Source organism: Gouania willdenowi, chromosome 7 (genome assembly GCF_900634775.1).
Source record: "Gouania willdenowi chromosome 7, fGouWil2.1, whole genome shotgun sequence".
Taxonomy (NCBI): Eukaryota; Metazoa; Chordata; class Actinopteri; order Blenniiformes; family Gobiesocidae; genus Gouania; species Gouania willdenowi.
In genome coordinates, this window is record NC_041050.1 from 2,473,954 (window position 1) to 2,487,066 (window position 13,113).

Sequence of the window (13,113 nt, forward strand, 5' to 3'; positions counted from 1 at the left end):
ACATACAATTTTAAACCTTTTATATTTATATTTTTATCACGGTAGGGGCCACAAACATCTAATTGTCTGTTCTGAGGGCCAAAATGTGTCAGCAATTACCGTAAAATGATGATGACTCTCAGCATTAATATAAGTAAATTTATTAGTTATTCTGTGTGTTATTGTTGACCTTTTGTTGTCATTTTGTTGTTGTAGTTTTTGTGTATTTTTCTGTCATTTTGTGTGTTTTTGTTGTTGTCCTTGTTTTTTATAATCATTTTGTCTAATTGAAAGTCATTTTTTGTATTATTCAGTCATTTAATATGTTTATCATTTTGTGTATTTTTGTTATTGTTTTGCGTCTTGTTCTTCATTGTATATTTTTGTTGTTGTTTTGGGTGTTTTTGAAGTCATTTTGTCTCATTTAAAGCCATTTTCTGTATTATTCTGTCATTTAATCTGCGTTTCTATCATTTTGTTTTGGTTTTGTTATGTTTTCCTGTCATTTTGTGTTGTTTTATTTTGTGTTTTTTGGAGTCATTTTTCTCTATTTTTAAGTCATTTTGTCGATTTCTGATGTATTTTGTGTATTATTCTGTCTTTTAATGTGTGTTTCTATCATTTTGTGTGTTTTTGTTGTTTTGTGTGTTTTTTGGAGCCATTTTGTGCATTTGTTTTTCATTGTACAGTATGCGTGTCTCTGTCATTTCTGTGTGTTTTTGTTGTCGTTTTTTGTGTCTTTTGAGTCCTGTGTGTATTTTTGGGGCATCACAACATTATCCAACCAAAGATGAGACGATGATCGATAATGAAAACCATGGATGAAATCAAACTTGTGTAATTGAGATGCTCAGAGTATCAGAGTTATTTATTCTACTGCTACATGTCATGTGGGAGCTGCTAAATGTCGTTGCACACGTGCAGCCTCTGAAACTCAGAAAGCGGCGTCGTTCCCAGCCTCAGCTCGACGGTCATCAATCATGGGTTGGCACAGCAGGCAGGGCAGCTGCTCCTCGGCACCTGCTGATGGATTCAAACCAACTCCACGTTCAACATTTAGCATCTTGACTCAATTTACAGCAGCAGCAGCAGCAGGAGCAGCAGCAGCAGCTTCATAAAAACACTGGTCTGCTGCTGGGCTGTGACTGCACAGTTAAAAACAGTGACTGGATTAGGATGGGATTTAGGATCTGTGTCTGGCCCTCTATCCTCCCCGTCCCCCGTGACCTCTCCTGAGGGCCAGGTCAGTCTTATTTGGAGGATATCAGTGGCTTTATCAGCGGGGAAAGCTTTGTTGTACTCAGCTTTTGAAGCCCAGGTGAGCGAGATCATCGGATCCTGGATCTCTGGAGAAAGCAGCTGTCAGAGGGAGACGCCATGAGGCTAATTAGGAGTAAGTCAACCAGGACGGATTCCAGTTAGTAATACACAGCAGAGCCCAGGGTGATGGAGAAATAACGGACAGGCTGACAAATGTGGGATTGTTTGAAGTATTGACAAATACAAAGTTTCAGAGAAGAGAAGAGTGAAGTTTAGGATTGATTCATGTCAAACGCTGATGAAGACAGAGAGAAAATCTACAGTAGATCAAAAATATGTGTTGGCAGCTCTTTTTTTAATCAATAGTCTAGGCCAGGGGTTTCCATTCTGTCAGATTGACAAAATGACAGAAAAACACACAAAACAACAACAAAAACACACAAAATGACAGACAGAGATTTAAATGAACTTTTTAGATCAGCAGCCAACATGACTAGTAGATTCTTAAAGTTACCAGACAAACACATGTTACACCAGACCATTTTATTTCCAATAAAAATAAACTATATTATGAGCCACAGAATAGATTTAAGCATTCATGTTTCTTTAAATAGGTTTTATTTTAGTTGATTGCAGAAATACATTAAAATGGTAAAAATATAAACATTTCATTTAAAATCAATGTTGTTACAATGTCTAAAAGGTGCAAAATGGAACTTTGGGTTTGTCAGAAAAGTGAAAGTTTGTCTTCTCTGATACCAAACTATTACAATCACGCTAACGTTAGCACGTAGCCAATTGTTGCATGACACGTCACGACGTAGTGTTCATGGGAAATGTAGGACAAGTACAACCAGCAGTGTTGCCAGATAGACTAATACACAAAATGACTTGAAAATAGACAAAATGACTCCCAAAAATACGAAACAAAAACACATAAAATGAGAAGAATACACAAAACAATAATAAAAAAAAACACCAAATGACAGAAAAATACACAAAAACCACAAATTTTCAAAAGGAAATCACAAAATGACAACAAAACTACGCAAAACATCAAAAATAACACACAAATACTTATAAAACACACAAAACGTTTTTGTTTTTGCCCTGTATTAATGCTCAGATTCATTATTATTTTAATTGCTGACATACAGTATTTTAGCCCTCGGATCAGACAGTTGTGGCCCCTACCGTGATAAAAGCTGCCATCAAAATGTTTAAAATAAAAATACTCTTTATGTAAGAACTGAGTATGTAATGTTATGTAAGTATTGAGCAATGATTTGCATGCGTGCACAGTTTGATTTGCTGGTGCTTGTAAACCTTTATCAATTTATTCTAAAACCAAACTGCTAAAAACATTTGAAACTCATTTTTATTTTACCATGAGCTCTTAAAAATGTTGAAATTCCACATAATTTTTTTTTTAAATGGTTGAATTTTTCTGCTTTGTGTTTTAACTGCTTTATTTTTACTCTTCTAAAATATGTGATTACATAAGTCTGAATCTGTGAATATCTGCCAACTTTACCAAAACAGTGTTACGGTCCAAATAGTATCCAGATAATCTGGTGACTGAGTGGAGTTTTGCTCCCAGTCATGAAAAGAAGCAACTCATAAGTCACATTAATGATGAATTGAAATGTTCTTAATACATAAATAAATCAAAACCAAAACAATGAATAATACGTAAAACATGCTGATGATATGTGGAACCAGAGGTGGTGTAATGAATCTACTGGTGCTCCTCATTTTTTGTGATCAAATTCCGTATGTGTTGACGGCTGCTGTTAGCTGTATTTATAACGTGCAAAATAAACATTTTTACTGCCCTCAGATAAACTGTAATTGTTTTTGCATAAGTGTCCCATGGTAGAAGTTCTAACATCTATTGTTCCTCACAGTCTATAGTCACTAGTTTATCTAGATACTATTTGGAAAGACTGAATGAAAACATGGACCAGAAAACTGATGAAATAAAACAGTCCTATTGTGTGAGGAGACCTGGTCCAGGACCTGGGGAGGGAAACCAGGTGCTGTGGGCTTCAGTTCTTGCTCTAATTACCCTGTAAATATCCAAATATCTCACAAACAGAACACCATTTATGATTTTTCTGTATTTCTCTTTCGATTTTAAATAAGTAAAAGAAAATAACTGCACTCTTTATTTGTTATTTTGATTTGGTTTTAAAATCACAGAATGAAGGGTATTTGATATATATGTATTTTTAAAAACAATATTTCAGTCGTGGTAGGCGACCCACAGTTGTTGATCCGACCTGACTATAACGTCTACTTCTCTGTGTTTTTTGTGACAGACTCTTCGTTCCGCTACACTGGGAGCCCCGACAGCCTCCGCTCACGAGCCCCCATGATCACCCCCGACCTAGAGAGCGGAGTTAAAGTCTGGCATCTGGTTAAAAACCATGAGCACGGAGACCAGAAGGAGGGAGACCGTGGTAGCAAAATGGTTTCTGAAATCTATCTAACCCGGCTGCTCGCTACCAAGGTACATAAATAAATAAATATATTTACGTTCAAAGGAATGAGAAACACATGGGCTCACTTTGGTCGTCACGTTCCTTTCTTTCAGGGAACGCTACAGAAGTTTGTGGACGACCTGTTTGAGACGCTGTTCTCAACGGTCCATCGAGGGAGCAGCCTTCCGCTCGCCATCAAATACATGTTCGACTTTCTAGACGAGCAGGCCGACAAACACGGCATCCACGACACGGACGTACGGCACACGTGGAAAAGCAACTGGTACGTGTCTCCGAAACTTTGTGTTCTCCTCTAATCTATGGAGGGAGATTAGAGGATCTTTGTTAGTCAATCAAAAATAAACATTTTAAAAGAAAAAACGTTTTCAAATGCAAAAAAAAAAAAATCAGACCCAAATAATTGCATTTCAACACTTGATTGAAAATGGTTTTTTTTATTGCAATGTTTAATTTTTTTGATTGAATAATAAAGACACATATATGGTACTCATAATATGGTCCAAATTTAAAAAGAAAAATAACTTTAATCAAAATCACTTTCATTAAAAAAAAAATGTAAAAAAATTTCAATCACAGAAAAAAAAGTGGTCAAATGCAATTATTTGGGTCTGAATTTTTAAGTTTTTTGCAGTTGACCAAGTTTTTTTTTGATTGAAAAGTTTTTTTGCAGTCAAATAACTTAATTTTTACTGTTCTAAACTATGTGATTGCATATTTTATGTTATTTTTATGAGTTTTATGAGTCACGATCTTAATCATAATGTGTAGGAGCTGAAAAGTATTTGGGGGCGTGTCCGTGTCAATGCGCGAGTAATGAACTGTTTTTTGTTTGTCTTTTGTTTTGTTTTTTTAAATAAACCACAACAAAATAAATTCTATATCATCACCGTTTTGGCCATTTTAAGATTTTATGCCTTGAAATCAAAATTTCAAAATAATTGAAAAAGAACAAAAAAAATATTTTAAATACATACAAATATGTAATTACAAGGATTTAATAAAAAATATTGTGGCCAAAAAATAATTTATTATTTTGGTACTGGGACCCCCATTGTCAGAAAAAAAGTGGTCAAATGCAATTATTTGGGTTTGAAGTATTTTTTTTTTTTTTTTGCATTTGAACAAGTTTTTTTATTTGATTGAATATTAAGTTTTGATTGAAGAACTTTATTTTTGATTGGAAAGGTTTTTTTTTGATTGAAGCGTTTTTTTTTAAATATAATAATGACATAAATCTCCGTCCATTCTAATCCTCTTCCTCCTCCTCTTCCTCACCTCTGCTCCAGCCTTCCGTTGCGTTTCTGGGTGAACGTGATCAAGAACCCTCAGTTTGTGTTCGACATCCATAAAAGCAGCATCACAGACGCGTGTTTGTCTGTCGTCGCTCAAACATTCATGGATTCCTGCTCCACTTCAGAACACCGCCTGGGAAAAGACTCCCCGTCCAATAAGCTGCTCTACGCTAAAGATATTCCCAATTACAAGAGCTGGGTAGAAAGGTAGGATTTGTCTCCGTCTCTCAGAGAAAAGCGCTTCATAATTCCTTCATTTAAATTGTAAAATCCTTTCAAAGGACGACTCTGAGTCTACAGCCACCCACTGTGACTAACAGTGATCATATGGCTCAGAATGTTCCTCACGGTGCACGTTTGATCCTCAGGTACTACGCTGACATCAACCGACTTCCCGCCATCAGCGACCAGGACATGAACGCCTACTTAGCAGAACAGGCTCGGCTCCACTACGCAGAGTTCAACATGCTCAGCGCTCTCAACGAGATTTACTCCTACGTCAGCAAATACAGCGAGGAGGTCGGTAACGTGTCTGTGTCTGTGTGTCTGTGTGTCTGTGTGTCTGTGTGTCTGTGTCTGTGTCTGTGTCTGTGTGTGTCTGTGTGTCTGTGTGTCTGTGTCTGTGTGTGTGTGTCTGTGTGTCTGTGTGTGTGTGTGTGTCTGTCTGTGTCTGTGTGTCTGTGTGTGTGTGTCTGTGTGTGTGTGTGTGTCTGTGTGTGTGTGTGTGTGTGTGTGTGTGTGTGTGTGTCTGTGTGTGTGTGTGTGTCTGTGTCTGTGTGTCTGTGTGTCTGTGTCTGTGTGTGTGTGTGTGTGTGTGTGTGTCTGTGTGTGTGTGTGTGTCTGTGTCTGTGTGTCTGTGTGTGTGTGTCTGTGTGTGTCTGTGTCTGTGTGTGTGTGTCTGTGTGTGTGTGTTGTTTCACTTTGAAATGAAAACTTCAACAATCTGACTGTTTTCTTCTTGATTCTATTTTTTTTAATCAGACCCCAACATGTCATGGAAATACCTCACATGCATATTTTATACACTTTCACACTGTTTTTCACCAAAAACCTGGAAACTGATTGAACGTCTAGAAAGTGAGACAAACAAACATTTGGGAAATTTTGAAACTAAATTTCAGACCAACTTTTGCAACTCATCACAAACTAGTGATGAGTGAGTGCTGCTAATTGTGCTGCTAATTGTTATTTTTTTACCTTTTTTTGCAACTACACCAAACTTGCTGTATTTCAACCAATTTAGATCTCTTTTTCTTGCCATATTTTTTGTTCCTTTAAATGCATTTTTGCTACAAAATTGGCAAAAATAAGCATGAAATATGGTGAAAAGAGGTTAAAAGTGACAATAATGAGTCAACATGTGTGACATTAGGTGGGAAAGTGGTGGAAAGGGTTTATAAGCACTGAACATATCTTGAAAGTGGAAAAAATGTGCAGAAAAGTAATTGAAATGTGATGTGGAAGTGTCAGAAATAGGAATAATGTAGCAAAAATACATCAAAAGGAAGAAAAAGCAAGAAAAAGTGGTGAAAATAGGTTCAAATATAGCAAGTTTGGTGTAGTCTGGCATCTGGCGACCCCCTCCCAGTGTCTCGCCACCCCAAATGGGGTCCTGACCCCAAGGTTGAGAACCCCTGATATAGAGTATCACATCTTTAGGAAGCATTAAAAATATCCTAATTTCTTCAAATCAGTGTTTTTACACAGATGAAATAAAATGTGTTCCACATTGTTAAAAACTATAATTACTAATTAAAATAATAGTAAAGTGTTAATTTTTAATAAGGCATGTTAGCTAACAGAGTTAGCCACTAACAAATGTCATATCAAAGGTATGAAAAGCACGTGTTTTCTAACGTGTACATACATGTACATGTGCACGTCGTGCCCCTGTTGATCCCACCTAGTCCTGACTGATGAAGGTCAGTGAGGTCAGCTCAGATTTATCAGTGGTCTTCATCATTGGTCTTCATCAGTGGTCATCATCAGTAGTCTTCATCAGTGGTCTTCATTAGTAGTCTTCATCATAGGTCTTCATCAGTGGTCTTCGTCATTGGTCTTCATCATTGGTCTTCATCAGTGGTCTTCATCAGTGGTCTTCATCATTGGTCTTCATCATAGGTCTTCATCATTGGTCTTCATCAGTGGTCTTCATCATTGGTCTTCATCAGTGGTCTTCATCAGTGGTCTTCATCAGTGGTCTTCATTAGTGGTCTTCATCAGTGGTCTTCATCAGTAGTCTTCATCATAGGTCTTCATCATTGGTCTTCATCAGTGGTCTTCATCATTGGTCTTCATCAGTGGTCTTCATCAGTGGTCTTCATCAGTAGTCTTCATCAGTAGTCTTCATCATTGGTCTTTATCAGTGGTCTTCATCAGTGGTCTTTATCATTGGTCTTCATCAGTGGCCTTTATCATTGGTCTTCATCATTGGTCTTCATCAGTGGTCTTTATCAGTGGTCTTCATCAGTAGTCTTCATCATTGGTCTTCATCATTGGTCTTCATCATTGGTCTTCATCAGTGGTCTTTATCATTGGTCTTCATCAGTAGTCTTCATCATTGGTCTTCATCATTGGTCTTCATCAGTGGTCTTTATCATTGGTCTTCATCAGTGGTCTTTATCAGTGGTCTTCATCAGTGGTCTTCATCAGTGGTCTTTATCAAAGCTACAGAGCGCCATGGCTGTAACAAGGCAGTGTTTGATCTGTGAGGAAGAAATCTCAGTAATGCTGTTGTGTGCGATTACATATGAAGTGCACACACACACACACACACACACACACACACACACACACACACACACACACACACACACACACACACACACACAGCCTAAAACAAGGGGGGAATAAACAGAACAAAGGGAGCTGGAAGAAAAGCATTTATGGAGATATTTTTCCTCTAATGTCAGATCTTTTTCTCTCTGAGGCTTCGTCTGACCTTTTATGTGCTTAGAATGACCTATTTTACTGTCGTGAGGAGTGAATATTCAAATCCACACCAAAAGGACGTTGCGTTTTGTACAAGGTATGAAGTATTCAATAGATTTTAAATAAAACATTGTGAGGCTCTATCTCTTGAGACGTTTATTTATGTCTACATTTATAGAAACAACACGTTGTAATGAAAGCCTCGTAAATTAATAAATCAAAGATCATTGGCTTGAAAAAAGCTGTAAATTGTTTAAATTAAAACTTGAAATTCTGTGTTGATCTCTACTGTAAAAACTATTATTTAATTTGTCAACAAACACAAAAAAAGTTTCCTGCATTGAATTGTGGGATGTGGAGTCCCGTGAACAGATTTTAAAGAAGTTTTTGTTTTACATCATTCCTACGGTTGTTTTTTGTGTTTCTTCTCCAAACAAGGAACTCAGTGATTGGCTTGACTCCATTTTTTTCTATTCTGTTCACAGTTTTCTCTGTGACTTTGTGTAAAACCCCAAAATAAACATCCACCATAGTTTTGTCACAACTTTCAGTGAAAACAGCAGAAATGTGTTGGGAAGTCACTTCAACTCATCCGTCTATGGGACTTCACATCCCACAATGCAATGCGCCAAACAAAGTGTTTACAGTGGAGATTAAAACAAACTTTAATCTTTTACATGTATTTTTCCCAACAAATGAACTTTATGATTTTGATGTGTGAGGTCTTCATTTTGTCTTTATCTGGTAATAATATTATCGTCTCCAGCAGCTTTAAATCTGCGTCATAGTTTAGTTAAGATTTCCTCCTCCATTTTTATTCCTTAGTCATCTCTGATTAGACATAGCACTGCATCCATGTGTCGTCTCCTCACAGGGAATAAGCCATGAAAGCAGCTGCCATATTCCAGTCAGAGGCCTCACTTTGAGATAATGAAGGCATCGCTCACATTTTGCCGTGTCTCCACTTTGCACCTGAAAGGCTTATGCAACGTATATTGATGTCACGGTGACACAGACTCATCCTGACAGGGCAGACAGTAGATGAGAGAGCAGGAGGAGGCTGTCTGCCAGCTTTGTGAACCCACCTGAACAAATGTCAAGCTTAAAAGATGAGCCTCGGAGGGTGGAATAAGAAAAAAAGGCTAATGTGCAAATATTTCTCAGGGGTTTGAAAGGCGTCAGTGATGGAACAGTTTTTCTCTCATCTCAGGACTATATTTCAATGCAATCTCAACTCCATACAGAAATCAATCTCTTCATTCATGTTCCATCCCGTCACTAGTGAGGATGCACCGATCGATCCTTCATTTTGGGCGATCGAACGATACTTGCATATGAAACCGATCTTTTTTACCTCTACAAAAGTCTGAAAGTCTGCCACTGTCCCCTTCTGCTGTGAGATGACTGACAGGACCCGCCCACCAGGTCGCGTGCGCATGCGTCTGCTACACAACGACAGTCACTCGAGGCACAGTCAACCTCGCATGTCGACAGTTGAGCAGAATTACACACAAAAAGAGCAAAGGATTTTAATTTGTCATTTGTGTAACGCAGAAATAAGTCATGGTGGAGCTGCAAACACAACGTTGTAACTAACCTCATTTAAGAAGTCACAAACACTGCTGAGTATCAGCATTTGAAGCTAGAAATAAAGCTAATGCAGAAGCTACCAGAAGCATAGAGCCAGTCAGTGGGCCGCTGCTCATTAAACCTGACACTAATGCAGGGTCAATCTTGGGGTTGCGAGACACTGGGAAAAGGTCACCAGATTCTTTTTTGGAACAATTTGAGCCAATTTTTTGCTTATTTTTACCCTTTTTCTGCAACTACACCAAACTTTCCATATTTTAACCTATTTTCATCACTATTTTTTGCCATATTTTTGCTCCTTTTAATGTATTTTTGTTACATTACTCACATTTCAATGCATTTTCTGCACTTTTTTTTTTAACTTTTAGGACATGTTCAGCACTTAAAAACCCTTTCCACCACTTTTCCACCTAATTATTGTCACTTTTAACCTCTTTTCACCATATTTCATGATTATTTTTTGCCAATTTAACCACATTCACGACTTGGCATGCCCAATAATTGCCAGTTTAAACTAACTGTTCCTACTTTTTAAATTACTCCCGTCATTTCTGCCACTTCTAAGCCGATATTGACACTTTGAACCCTTTTTACCACTTATTCTGTGTGTTTTTGCCCACTCTAATTTACAACTTTTAACCAATTTCTGTGGTTTTTAAAATCCCATTTCACCACCTATTTATATTTTAAGATGACTATGTCGTATGAAGCATAATTACATAAATGTGGTTATCACAGATTCATAGAACAATGGAACATCATGTGTATGCTGGTGCAGTCACAAAGCAGAGCAGCCTTTTAGAGCTTGAGATGTATCTTCATGAGTTAACTTTGTCCCCCACAGATCATCTCAGCGTTAGAGCAGGACGAGCAGGCGAGGAAGCAGAGGCTCGCCTACAAAGTAGAAACACTCATCGCCGCCATGTCGTTGGAGAGCTGAGAGCGACCACGCCTGAGGGGGAGAGAGAACATGCAAAGAGCCTCCGACGCCGCTTCTGGGAACTATTACCACCAGTTTGTTTTGCATCAAGTACCTCTGTTTGTGGAAGCTGCAACCACAAACCAAACCTGGGACCTCTACACACACACACACACACACGCTTCAGTTTGTCCTCCCACCTCCTTCTATGACGGTTCCAGCCATGGATCCACGGACTGAGAAGGCGGTTCTGCAGCTGGGCTCGTAACGGCAAACTAAACGGACCTCGGAATAGACGACAGCAGAACGTGGCTTGTATTTATTTTGTCCTCTTTTCTTTTCTTTTTTCCTCCAAATGACGATTTCTCTGTCTGACAGGAAATAATTGTGCACCGTACGAGCCACGAGTGTCATGTTGAGAACTCCCGTTAATCTGTGAGAGCAAACGAAGAAACAGATTTTTCTCAACCACTCAAGTCCACACCCATATCTGAGGCGAGAAGAGGCTGATTTACGCTTTTATTTTTGTACTCTGACTCTCAGATTTCAGCTGCACTTCAAATTATATTGGAGAGTGTTGTACAGAGAGTGAAACTCAGCATCACGAGCGACCCTTTTCTCCCACTCCCTCTTCAGCTCTATATTTAAACACAACGTGTACAGGTGACCCGCCCCCCCCGGTGTGGAGGTTACGGTTGAGCCAGCATGCTTGCACCCGGACTGAGAAAAGTAGAGCGTATTTAGACGACGACTTCAGATCAGCATAATTCTGGTGTCAACGGCTTTCCTTAGCAGTTAGCTTCGTTAGCTCATCGCCGTATGTACCGTTTGGATTCTTGCCAATCAGTGTTTGTGAATGTAAAAAATGTCTCCCTTTCTTTTATTCAGTGTCTGAGTTTTGCTACAAAAGTTGAGCTCAGTTGAGTACAGCGCTAACGTGTGTTTAGCACATGTGCTAACGTTAGCCTCTTGGTTTCCCACACGCCGACTGTTTTCAAGGTTCTGTCTTTTAATTTCTATCAAGTGCCAACGAATCACGTCTGCTTTAGTTCGACCTTCACACGGATGATACGATGATACGACCAAGTGCCAAAAGTTCTTGTTGTCGAAGTTTTTTTGTTTTTGTTTTTTTTTCCACTCGTGTCAAAAATCGGTTTATGCTTTACAGTGGAGGCGAAATGCTTGAAAAATGGACCTTCAGTGAGAGAGAATGGAGAGTTTTTAACAAAAGGTACGAACAGGAAACAGATTCAAACACTATAAGTAGCTTTGCAAGAAATGTTTTTTCTTTTCGAGCCAATAGCGTGCCTCTTTCACTCCAAGACACGCTATTGGATATCAGAGCTTGCCAGTTGGCGTACTCTGGTTTTGGTTGTATTTTCCAAACACAGGGGTTCTCAACCTTGGAGTCAGCACCCTATTTTGGGTCGTCAGATACTGGGAAGGGGTCCCCACATGTCTTCAAGAAACAGAATAATTTCTGAACATTTTGAGCTCATTTTTGCTTATTTTTTTTTACCCTTTTTCTGCATCTACACCAAACTCATCATATTTTAACCTATTTTATATTTTTATATTTGCTCATTTTAATGCATTTTTGCTATATTACTCCCATTTCTGACCATCAAATTTCAATACCTTTTCTGCACATTTTTCTCACTTTCAAAACATTTTCAGCACTTTTAAACCCTTTCCACCACTGTTTCACCTATTTTCAAAATATCTCATGCTTATTTCTGTCAACATAACCACATTCACAAACTTATTTGTTCCTACTTTTTCAGTTACAATACCCCAACCCCTTCTCCCAATTTATGCTACTTTTAAGCCACTTTGAACCCTATTTACCACTATTTCTGTCCGTTTTTGGGCACTCTAATTTGCAACTTTTAACCAATTTCTGTGGTTTTGAAAATCCCATTTCACAAAAATAATGATAAACCTCCTGGATAACAATGGATGTTTTTCAGATAAATAAGTAAATGTGGTTATCACAGATTCATGAAACAATGGACCATTATTGCTGACTTCATTGATGGACCCCAAACAGCTCTCCCCTTGCACCTTTATTTTGGAGGTCGCGGGCCAAAAAAGGTTGAGAACCACTGTCCTAACAAACAGTTTCACTAATGCCTGCAGACATATCATATTTTTTTTACTGTATTCAGGCTACTGCTAGCCTGCTAAGCTAACTGTCAATGAGGCTATAACTGGCGTTCCCAGTTAAGTGAGAAGTCACTATGCTTTCACTTTCAAACAAGTTATTTCTCATTTTGACTGAAAAAACCTTGGATAGGTCGCTCTGCCGTACAAGTCACTTCCTGAAATTTAGATAAATAAGTCACGACTTGTACTCTGGTAAATATGGTATTTGTTACAAAGCTTCCAGAGTTCTTCAGCTGGATGACAGCAAACTTTGTGTCCGATCTCTGGACACTGGGTGCGTTATTTTTCTTCCAAGTTGAATATTTGCTTGTTGTTTACATCCAGTACTTGAAAACGGGGTAGAATATTAACGGTTTGTACAGTATACTACAAATAGTGTGTATTGACAGCATGCTCGAGGTGGAAGGTGCTTCTTTTTTCTCTGTGGCCTTAGGTACACACCTGCTTCATTTCAGTCCTCCGCTCTCAGTGC

The 13,113-nt window shown here is 38.4% G+C and overlaps 1 protein-coding gene across 2 annotated transcripts in view; it reads left to right on the forward strand.

Annotated features, from left to right (window-relative positions):
- The window catches only part of plxna2 (plexin A2), a 259,815-nt gene extending 247,733 nt beyond the window's left edge, over nucleotides 1-12,082 (forward strand). For both annotated transcript variants that reach the window (XM_028452432.1, XM_028452433.1), the window contains exons 28-32: nucleotides 3,561-3,751; nucleotides 3,836-4,005; nucleotides 5,030-5,242; nucleotides 5,404-5,554; nucleotides 10,401-12,082. In XM_028452432.1, the coding sequence (XP_028308233.1) occupies nucleotides 3,561-3,751; nucleotides 3,836-4,005; nucleotides 5,030-5,242; nucleotides 5,404-5,554; nucleotides 10,401-10,496 (821 nt within the window). In that variant the 3' untranslated portion in view covers nucleotides 10,497-12,082. The remainder of the gene's footprint in view (nucleotides 1-3,560; nucleotides 3,752-3,835; nucleotides 4,006-5,029; nucleotides 5,243-5,403; nucleotides 5,555-10,400) is intronic.
- The last annotated feature ends 1,031 nt before the right edge of the window (nucleotides 12,083-13,113 follow it).